At 48.1% G+C, this 10938-nt stretch overlaps 1 protein-coding gene across 1 annotated transcript; it reads right to left on the reverse strand.

Annotated features, from left to right (window-relative positions):
* Positions 1 to 113: 113 nt before the first annotated feature.
* CUNH3orf84 (chromosome unknown C3orf84 homolog) lies at positions 114 to 7085 on the reverse strand. The gene is made up of 4 exons (XM_016149918.2): positions 7059 to 7085; positions 5094 to 5207; positions 950 to 1006; positions 114 to 530 (listed from the first exon to the last, which is right to left on the reverse strand). The coding sequence occupies exons 1-4, from the start codon at positions 7083 to 7085 to the stop codon at positions 114 to 116; spliced, it is 615 nt and encodes a 204-aa protein (XP_016005404.1).
* Between the last annotated feature and the right edge of the window lie 3853 nt (positions 7086 to 10938).

Consider the following 10938-nt stretch of genomic DNA (forward strand, 5'->3'; position numbering starts at 1 on the left):
CCCAGGTACTATGGGCACGAGCACCATAGGAGCCAGGCATAGGGCCTGGCAGTGCCGTACTGCTCTCCAGCCTCTGGGGCCTCTGGGGCTGCAAGCACAGGCAAGCCACCATGTCAGTCATTCTTCTTTAATGCTTTGGACCAGTTTAGACACTCGGAGACCCCAGCGTGGAGATAATGCTGCAGCAGCTTGGGTTTGGGGATCCCTGGGAGGTTAGGCAGTGTGCTGGTGAGGGAGGACTGGGGTCTCACTTTAGTGCTGCCACAATGGCCACCCCGGGATGGCTGGCAGTAGTTCTGCTGGTAGGTGGTGCTGGCTTGAGGAGGCTGGATCTGCACAAAGTGGACAAGGCGCTGAGGGAGGTCCTCGAGTTCTGGTCCTGACCGGAAATTGGCCTGGTAGGAAGATTGAAGAGGCCGCTGCTGGCGGAACTCCAGCTCACAGGGCGCCCAGCGCAGGAAGGTGTGTCGCTGCCACAGGTGCTCCATGTTTTTCCGCCTTCCGATCCCCTGCAGCAGGCAGTAGGGGCCCTCCTCAACGGTACGGGCCCTTGGCCCACAGTCTCGGCACCATGCATGGCCTCAGGCACCTCCTAAACCCAAGCCTGCTTGGTGATGGCCTGGCTTGTGCCTCGCCTCCCTGGCCTGTACCCCAACCTTTTCAACCTGCCTCTGGAGCTATGCTTTCTATTCCAAGGTGAAGCCCCCAGAAAGTTAGTGGCTCCCAGGGGATTTGCACATTGTCAGGCAAGCTGGTGGAGGAAACTAAAGCAGAGGTACCTCCGTTTGGGGAATGGGCTATTTCCCATAGGAGAGAGGTTGTCAGGAAGACAGACACTCCTCTGTCTGCATACGGAGCTCTCTCCCCCTACAATGTCTCGTCCCCTCCATCCCACCTCAATATCAACCTAGTCTGGGGGCCCGCCCGCTCTCCTCTCCCCAGCTCTCACTTTGTCGAAGGAAGTGCGGTTGTCATGCTTGGAGAAGAAGTGTTGCTTTGCGGGTTCCTTGAAAGAGTGAGAAAGAAGTTAATGAGGCTTACCTGACCCAAAGATACTATTTCATGGCCCATAATGGAGGGAAGATACCAGGAGCCACCCACTGCAAACTGTTATACTGCCAATACCCTGAAAGGGCAGATACAAATTAAAGCAACACCTCACTTCTGGGACGTCTCATCCTCGCACTTGTCCCCCAAACAGAAGCCTCTGTGGCCACCAAATGAGGAAGGGGCTGAAGCATCTTCCAGGATATCCTGCCATCTAGGGGGCAGTGGTTCAAGTTTTACTTTAGGCCCCCATCCTTACTCCCTCATCAGCAACCCAAGCTCTTGACTCTAAACACTACCAGGAAACTGAAATTTCTCTCTCTAGCTCAAGCTCATTCCTGAATGCTGGACTCAGTAGTCAAATGTCTAATGAGCATCTCAAACACATGACTGAGCTCTGAATCATTCCCCAAACCCAACCCATCAATAGCCTCCCCCAGCTCAGGTCATGGCCACTAGATCCGTCCAAACACCTTGGAGTCCTCTTGATTCTTTTCTTTCACACCCTACATCCGAAGTGGCAGGAAATCCTGTTGATACTTCCTTCAATATATACCCAGGACTGGACCACTCCTCAGCATGGCCACTGCTTCCGCTTGTCCAATTCACCAAAGAGGATATATACGAATGGCAAATAACACATGAAAAGATGTTCACCATCATTAAATATTAGAGAAATGCAAATTAAAACCAGAATGAGATATCACAACACATCCATCAGAATGGCTAAAGTAAAAAACAGAGATAACACCAAATACTGGTGAGGATGCAGAGAGACTGAATCCCTTATACATCGCTGGTGGGAACGTGAAATAGTACAGATACTCTGGAAAACAGTTCGGCAATTTTTTTTTTTTTAAACTAAACATCCAACTACTATATGACTCAGCAATTGCACTCCTGGGCATTTATTCCCAAAACGAAAATTTATGTTCACCCAAAAACCTGTACACGAATGGTCATAGCAGCTTTATTTGTAAGAGCCCCAAACTGGAATCAGCCCAGATATCTTTTAATAGGTGAATGGTTAAACAAATTGGTACATACATACCATAGACTACTACTCAGTAACGGAAAGGAATGATACATACAAGCTTGGATGAATCTCTAGGAAATTGTGCTGAATGAGAAAAGCCAATCTCTAAAGGTTGTATGCTGTATCCTCCATTTATATGACAAATTTTTAAGTGTCAAAATTTTAGAAATGGAGAAGAGATTGGTAATTGCCATAGTTTAGGGACAGGGGAGGGTGGAGGGGCAGGAGGCTGGTGGGTGTGGTCATAAAAAGGCACCGCCATAGATCCTTGTGATGTTGGTCAATGTCTTGACCAGGGTGGTGGATACAGAAACCTACACAGGTGATAAAAATTTATAGGTCTCAATACACACACGCACACACACAAAGACAGACATGTAAAACTGAGGAAATCTAAATTAGTTAGGTGGACTACATCAATGTCGAGGTCCTGGTTGTGATATTATATTGTAGCTTTGCATGATGTGCCATTGGGGGAAACTGTGCAAAAGTAGAAGGAATCTCTATTATTTCTTACAACTGCTTATGAATATACAATTATCTCTAAAAATGTCAATTAAAAAAATCTTGGGGTCTAGAGTGAGTTCCAATTGACCCATAAATTCCTCCCAATCTCTATCCTCAGCTGTAGAATTGTACACAGCCCTGGACCGTGATGCTTTATTTGGGAGGCAGCTGACTGGAAACTCACTATTTTCACCGTGGCAGGATACTCTATTGACTCCCACTGACTGGAGTTTTGTTCTCACAGCTGTGGGAGCCTGTTTAAGAAGCATAGTCATTTTCTCTCCACCCAGGCAGTTCTGAGTATTTGGCCCCTGAGGAGAATTTCACCTACATCTTGGCTTCTAAAACATCTAAGTCTCCTTTTCCACCGAGGTGGTAAAAATCCTGCAGTCTCTGAGCAGGTGGGGCTTGGGCAGGGGTTCCAGATGAAGAGGGCTTGGAGGAGGGGCAGGTTTCCTGGAAGGAAGCAGTGTTTGCTTGTGGGAGGGCTAAGGGCCCCTGTGGAGGCTGGGCAGTCTGCAGTCATGGGGTGCTGAGAGAGAAACCTCTGTGGCAGTCTGAGGCACGGTAGGGACCAGTGGGGGGTGGTGGCAGGGACACAGCAATCATGGCACATCACCAATGAAAGATCTGCCCCCAACCATGATCCCCCGGGACTCTAGTCTGACCTTGAGAACAAACAGAACCAGGATTACATTTCCCAAGAGTCAGGCAGGTAAAGGTCAGAAATAATCTGGTTTAGAAAAATATTTTTTTTCTTGCATCTAAAGGACACACAAAATTTCTACCTGTCCCAAACTAAGGAAAGTGGATGCCACGTCTCGGAAAGGTTTTCAACAATAATAGCTGCAACCAACCAGCAGAAACCTGGTATCTCTGAGCTAATAAGAAAGTAAAATGTGCACCTTCCCTGAATGCTCCCACTAATTAAAACAGCTCTAGACCTAGAAAGAGCTGTGAGACTTGGCATTTATACAACCTGAGCCCAATGCACACAGATCATGCTGTTTGGGGCTGCTAATAACATTCATAAAAGCATTATGTAGCAAGTCTTCAACAAAAACATGTCCCCCACTCTATCCCTGAGAGACAGATTGAGAGGATGTTCTGGTCTTGGGGATGAGAGCTGCCACTGAGGGCTACTACAAACACCCAGCAGGAAGTCCCTGGGTTGCCTCTGTCCCTGTACTTCTTAGACCTCATCACTCTCACAGGGGAGGTGGCCCCAGTGAGCAGCCTGGAGCTGCATTTGGGCCCGGCTCAGTAGGCAATGCCAGGCAGCCTTTTCGACTAAGAATGCTAAGGAAGTTCAGACTCCACAGCATGGCAGCCTCCAGGTCTCTGCCAGGCAGCCCTTTTGACTAAGAATGCTAAGGAAGTTCAGACTGCACAGCACGGCAGCCTCCAAGTCTCTGCTCTTGGCCTAAGAAAGCAATTCCTGGAGAATCCAGATGGCAGATCAAGTAGGAACGGGCTAAAGGCTAGGAAGCAAGAAACTGCTGTGGGCAGAGCATGTTCCAGGCACCCCTCCAAGTCCCTCTCAGCCCTCCTCTACCCTGCTCTTGCCTCTACCCTGCTCTTGTCCAGTAGGCTAACCTAAGTACACTTTTCTCCAGGCTGCCTTCCCTTGGGCCACTGGGAAGCCCTGGGAGGAGAGGGAGGGGCCAAGGTAAGAGGCGTTTCTTCTCCTGGCTCCCGCCCAGGCCAGCCCCCACCTGGCTGTGTCTCTCTACTCAAGATCACCACTCCTGTCAGGGTGGCCCTCTCCACACCACTCTGTCCTTCTGGGTTCTAGCAGCCATGCCTTCCCCTTGTCCCCTTGGTTGTTAGCAACCTGTGAGACTGACTGCCTTCCTCTTAGGCCCCCACACTTTGTCCTCCTAAGTTCTTCTCTTTCCGGTCAGCATTTTCCTCTTGGGGCCCAACTGATGTACAGTGCCCCCCACCCCCTTGTCTCCAGGCCTGGGGCCCTGCCTCCCTTTCCTATTCTGAGGAAGCCTTTTCCAGCCACTCTGGGCCACTTCTGCCATCATTCCATTCCAGTCCCCCTTGGCCAGGCCTGCCAAGTGGGTGGGTGCCCAGCCACTTTCCATGCTGTCACCTTGACCAGAAGAGGCCTCCCACTCACTCGCTCCTGAGTCCCTGGGCTATGAGGCTGAGTGTGGGCTAGACCGTGAGCTTTCATGGCATCAAGGAATCTGAGTTTAAGGGTGGTCTTAGGCAAAACTCAAGTCTTACTTTCTGGGTTCTGGAGGCTCTTTCTCCATGGCCACCCACCCCATCTCAAAGGAACATTGAGCAAAATCATCCATCCTGCTATTGGCTACTCCCCGCCCTGTCTGTAGAGGGAAGACCTGACATTTCAGGTAAGAGGGGCCTGCCTCATGCATGTCCCTGGGGGTAGGCTGGCCCCAGGCGTCAGTCCAGCTGCGGTTGGGCTGAAGATGATACTCTTGGGGCCTGAAAGGAGCAGAAACTGGCTCAGCCCAGGGCTGCCTTGTACCTGACATCGCTGCAGGAACACTGCCGGCGGCTGGGGCTTGGCTGCAAGGCGGTATTCTCGAGCACTTTCACTCTTGAATTGGCCTCTGTAGTGCCCATAGAAGCCACTGTTGTGCTATAATAAGGCAGGCATATGGGTAAATCCTACCCAAATCCTAACCCTGGGTCCCAGACCTTGGGGCCCCCAGGCTGGAAGCCTCTCCTGGGTGTTCCTGAAAGAATATAATAAATCTGAAGAGGGAGAGGGGCCTGCGAAGAGGTGTCTCACATCCATCATTAGAATAGTTGGCCTCTGCCGTGCCGGCCCACCTGGGAGGGTCATGTGTGTGCGGGGCAGGAGTTCCTTCCCTCCCTCCCTCCTTCCCTACTTCCTTCCTTCCTTCCTTCCTCCCTCCCTCTCCTCTCCCTCCCCCACCTCTCCTTCTCTCTCCCCACCTCGCTACCTCCGTCTCTCTCTCTCTCTCTCTCTCTCTCTCTCTCTCTCTCTCTCTCTCTCTCTCTCCTCTCTCTCTTTCTTTAGTAAGGTCCTAATATGGGCTGGTGAGACAGCAGTGAAAAGACAGAAAGATCCTTGTCCCTATGAACCTTCCTTCTGTGGGGGAGTCAGGCACAGTGAATAGGGTCAGGGAAGAACTAGCCTGATGACTAGATCAAGAGTGACAGGGAAACAGGGACAGCCCCTCACGACAATGAGGGTGGGACCTGAACATGAAAAGGAATCAGCCCTGTGAGCAGCAGCAGAAAAGCATTCTATGCAGTGAGAGTTGTAAGGTTCAGAGGCCAGAGAAAGAGATACATTGGAAGAACAATGACGAAAAAAGAGGCCTTATGACTAAAGGATTGTTAGCAAGCTGGAGAGAAGTGAAGTGAGGTCAGGAAAGGAGAAGGCCAGGAATGTGCATTCTCTTCTGAGAGCAAGGGAAGACTTTTCAGCAGGGGAGGGGACCAGGCAGGTTCTTCGTTGGGGTGATGCAGAGCACTGAGCAATTTTGAGAATAGGGCCACTATCTAGTGGGGATCTGAGAGGAAGTTCCCTTTCTTGCCCTCCTCACAATGTTAATAAATAGGTCAAAAGTCCCTGAGGAACAAGGATTGAATGGATTCATCTTCTGCTTCCACTGCAAAGTCATGAACAGCTGTGTGCTACTCTCTCTCCCATACTGAGGCATAAAGGGCAACCTCTGACCGGAACAGCTGAGGGATGAACTTTCCAAAAGAAGTTCTTTACCAATAGTGGATAACTTCCGGAGAGAATTTCAGAGACGGGGACTGACAGAGGACAGAAACGAGCATCTATCAGGGGTCTAAGAAGGAAGGAGCTGTACTGTGCTAATATTTCAGGCAGACACCCTGTGGATGTCTGGCCATGGAACTCCTGTGGCCTATCCTTGTCCTGAGTGCTCTCTGGGGAGGATGGTGTGTCTGGTTCCTCCACGGTCATAGCCCTGAGCAGAAAGAACGTGTCCCAAGCCAGCCTCCGGCCATCATGGGGGGAACCCCAAGCATAACTGGGAAGCCCATTATTTTTTCATCCCACTGAGGGCACGGGTGATCCAACTTTACTGTCCATCCTTCCACTATCTGTCAAATGTCCTTTGCTCTCTATTCAGTTTAGTTCGACAGTATTTACTGGGCCAAGCAAGATGTTCCAGTCTAAGGAGCATTTAAACTTCAGAAGTTTGGGGGCAACAAGCATAGGTCTGAGAATAAATGGGGCAGCTGGCAGACTAGGATGCTCAGCTGGTTAGCATGACACCAGGACACATGAAAGTAGGCATGGTGTCAGGAAAACTAAGTAGGCTCCAGGGGTGACCTTAGAATGGCAGAGTGGAAGTAAGCAGTTTTGGGTCCTCCACTAGCCTGGATGCTGGATGAAAGCTTTCTCACTTTATTCTCATGATTCATTCAAACTTCAGGTACCACCCCAGGGCCAGGAGCCAGGACTAACTATAAAGCTCACTCTTACCCAGGAGCCTACTAAAGCACTTTGCATCTTCCCGGGAATGGAGTAGAAAAGGCAGACTTTCGTCTTGTCTTCCTGAGACCGTCTGAGGAAAGAGACTCTCAGGAGGTCACCTTCTTGTTGCTTAGTGACACAGGGAAGTTATGACTGCACAATGCTGTTGATTGTTGAGACAGAGCCTAGCCTGCTTACCTCTTTGTGCTTCCTGCTCTGTTTTTAGTTCTGCATGAGAGAAATCTGCCCCTCGGCATTAACAGCCTGAGAGTTCTTATATATAGAAACACATAAGGCTGATGAACTCACAGTCGATGAAATATTAAAGAACATTTAGAGGTGAATCCTGAATTTTTAAAACTGTGCAACCAAAATGCCATGGATATAAATTTAGAAAGCATTCCATGGAGTCAGAAGAAATGTTAAAGAGCTTGGTGGCTTCAGAATAAGGCTCTTCTCAGGAGTTTGTGGTAACTGGGAACACCAATTGTGACAGCTGAATGTTACAAGGGCTTGAGTGAAGGAGAGCATTACAGAGGAGCAAAAGAGGGAACGCGAAAATATTTGACATCGTGATTCCATTCAAAATGCCCTTAGGAAAATGAATGTCTCCCTCTCTCATTAGTAACACAGGGATGTGAACAGTTTGTCCCTTTTACTAACCAAAAGAAGCTGGCAATCAGCCTCTAAAAATGTGCCGATGAAAAGTTCAACAACAGGAAACACTCAGACCCTGCTAGTGTCAATGACACAATCCTTACTAGCCAGAAAGTCCACCCTTGTATAATTACCCTGGAGATCCCCTCTCACATGTATTCACAGGTACAAGGTGGTTCGTTGCAGCATCCATATAGGGGGAAAACTGTAAGCAACCTGAATGTTTACCACAGGACAATGAGGAAGTTGGCTTAACGGCACACAATGAAATACTAGAATTACTGTAAGTGGGCTACACATACTTGAATCTACAGAGATAAATCTTAAAAATAGTGAGTTAAAAAGTCAAGTTACAGAAGATGCACAAGTATACCATTTATAAAATGATACAAACATGCCACACAATGCTCTTATATTGTTTATAAATGCAACATAGGAACTAAAAATATATAGCATGCATAGAAATGAGAAGCATCAAATTCAGGATAGAAGTCACCTGGGTAATGATATCGGGGAGGGCAGAGTAAAGCTTCAGCTATCTGTAATGTTTTTATTTTTCGAAGCTGTATTTCGGTAAATTTCACACAATAAACAGCACATATTAAAAGTGTACAATTTGACACATTTTGGTCTATGTATATATCTATGAAGCCACCACAATCGATGTAGTAAACATACCCATCACCCTCGAGTTTCTTTCTATTTGTAATTCTTCTCTATGGCACTCATTGGCCTCAGGCAGCTGCTGGTTGGCTTTCTGTCACTATAGATTAATTTGCATTTTTTAGAATTTTATATGAATGGAATCATTCAGTATGTCTTCGTGTTTGGCTGCTTTCACTCAGCATAATTATCTTGAAAATTACCCATGTCGTTCAGTCAAGGTCTTGCCTATCAATCATCTGTTCCTTTTCATTTAGTTTTCCATTGTACGGCTATGCCAAATCTCTCTGCTTGGCCTTTTTTTAAAATTTATTTTTAAAATCCATTTTACTTCTTAGAGCAGTTTAAGGTTCCCCGCAAAATTGAGTGGAAGATACAGATTTCTCATATATTTCCTGCCTCCGCACATGCGTAAGCTCTCCAATTATCGACATCCTCCACCACATTTGTTATAATTGCTGAGAGTAGGTCTCAGGAGGTGCACGTGGTTTAGGTGTGGCACGCAGTGGTGGCGTGGCAGGAAATAGGCCAGGAGGGCCTGGCCTGTAATCCCAGCGTTGAAACCTTCAGAACAAGCAAAACCTATAGTCACGTGCTACAATGGGGGCGGGCACAGGGGGTCGAGCCGTAATCCCCATTGGTCAGAGCAGGCCCTGGGGGCGGGGCCGCGCATGCTTAAGCAGCCTCCACAGGACCGAGTAGCGTGGAAGCCAGCTCCGGGCCGCCGCGGGTCCCGGTGCGTGCGGACCTCAGAGGTGGAGGCAGGAGGGGTTTGAACAGGGGCGCTTGGAGAGGATGGGAAGGGGGACGTGGGAGAAAGTCGGGGAGCTGCATGGGCCTTGCAGACAGGTTCAGGATTCCCAGGGACCTCGAGGAGTTTCCTCGGGCGTAGGCCTCTCCATTTGAGCCTTGCCTTGAAGTCCTAAACCGCCTTTTCTTTCCCTGTGACGGAAGACTGCGCCGGTTCTGCAAGGAAACTTGACTTCTGTGCTCTTCCTCCGAGGGCTGTTTCCGTCAGATTCCAGGGGGCCACGCTTGCCATCCCTGGTCTTGAGTCTGGGAGACCGGGGACCGGAAGTCGGGGTGAACGGGAAGCCAGAGGAACCCACCGGGATTTGTCCTTGATTATTCCCGGAAATCCCTTCGAGGCTTCTGGAAAGACCATCGGAATGATTTAGTCTAGGAGCCGGGAGCACGGCTCCTGCTTGAAAAGAAGAAACAAGATGAGAGAGATCGGCTGAGGCAGGCCTGGTTGAGGCCAGAGGGGCCACAAGTTCTGAGGGAAAGTCCTGTTGCCCCCGAGTGGAGGAGCAGAGGGGACACTTGGAAGGCCTCAGACCGTGGCCTCAGGATTTTCAGAGTTGAAGACGGGGTCAGACTGGGGGTACTCCATGCCCCTAAGGGCACCTTCTTCAGCCCACATGTTCCTCCCCTGCCCACCGCCTTGCCAGGGCCCTTCCTGTGGAAATCGTCCCATTCCTTGCGTGCACTCACACCTTTTCTTTTCTGCTTCCTTTCACAGACTTGCAGGATGAGAGAGGGGAGGGAACCCTGCCCTGGAAAGTTTTCCATGTGTGCATTTCAGTTTTCATTTACCTTAGAATGACTAGTGTCCTACTGAAGAATGACAGCCTCGCTGCTACTTCATGAACCTGAGGCTGAGCAGATCAAGCCCCATGTGGTCCTTAGACATAGTCTGGGTTGTTACCATGGAATTTCTTCAACCACATTTAAGAAAACTCTTAAGAATAAGTTAAATCTGGAACCTGGGGAGTAATATTCTAAATCCCAAGCTACATGCTGTGTAAATTTCTTTCTTTCTGTCAGCATAAACAGCAATGGAAGACAACAGGATTTATTATCTAGATGTAATAATAATGACCTTAAATAATGGTCTTGCAGTGATGTGTATAAAACTGTATAAGACGCTAAATCTAGACTCTAGAAGGAGGAATTTCTAGTGTGGACGGAAGAAAAATACTCAGGCTATGCAAGAAATAAGTAAATGAGAGCCAGGAATCCTATATCTACTTAAATTCACCTCTCTTTTTAAAAAATACGTAATAAGTCTGTGCTGATTTAGGGACCTGAAATGTAATAATTGAAAACGTATGTATTTTTAAAGTTGTGGATACTTGGAAAGTTTTGCTACATTTTCCTAATTTAGTTCTCAAGTATTTTTTACTGATTTAACCGTGTATATTTTCTGAGTGCCTATTATGTGCCAGGCACAGTTTCTAGATTCTGGGAATATAGCGGTGAACAAAACACAAAAATTCCTATTCTTAAAGCACTTATCATTACATTCTAGTAGGCCTGGGTGTGCATGCTGAGATAAAACAAGGTAAATTAATAAAATATATAGTGTATTAGAATGGTGATGTGCTGTGGAGAAATAGCAGGGAAGAGATACAGTGATTGTTGAGGTGTGACAATTTTGAATAAACAATTGAGTGAACGCCTGAAGGAGGTAAAGACTATTGTGCTGATATCTGAGGGAGGAATGAACCAAGTGGCGGGAACAATATGGGAAAGGGACCTGAAGCTGGTGTGTTTCCAGCAAGGGAGA

Source organism: Rousettus aegyptiacus, unplaced genomic scaffold (genome assembly GCF_014176215.1).
Source record: "Rousettus aegyptiacus isolate mRouAeg1 unplaced genomic scaffold, mRouAeg1.p scaffold_m13_p_4, whole genome shotgun sequence".
NCBI classification, from domain to species: domain Eukaryota; kingdom Metazoa; phylum Chordata; class Mammalia; order Chiroptera; family Pteropodidae; genus Rousettus; species Rousettus aegyptiacus.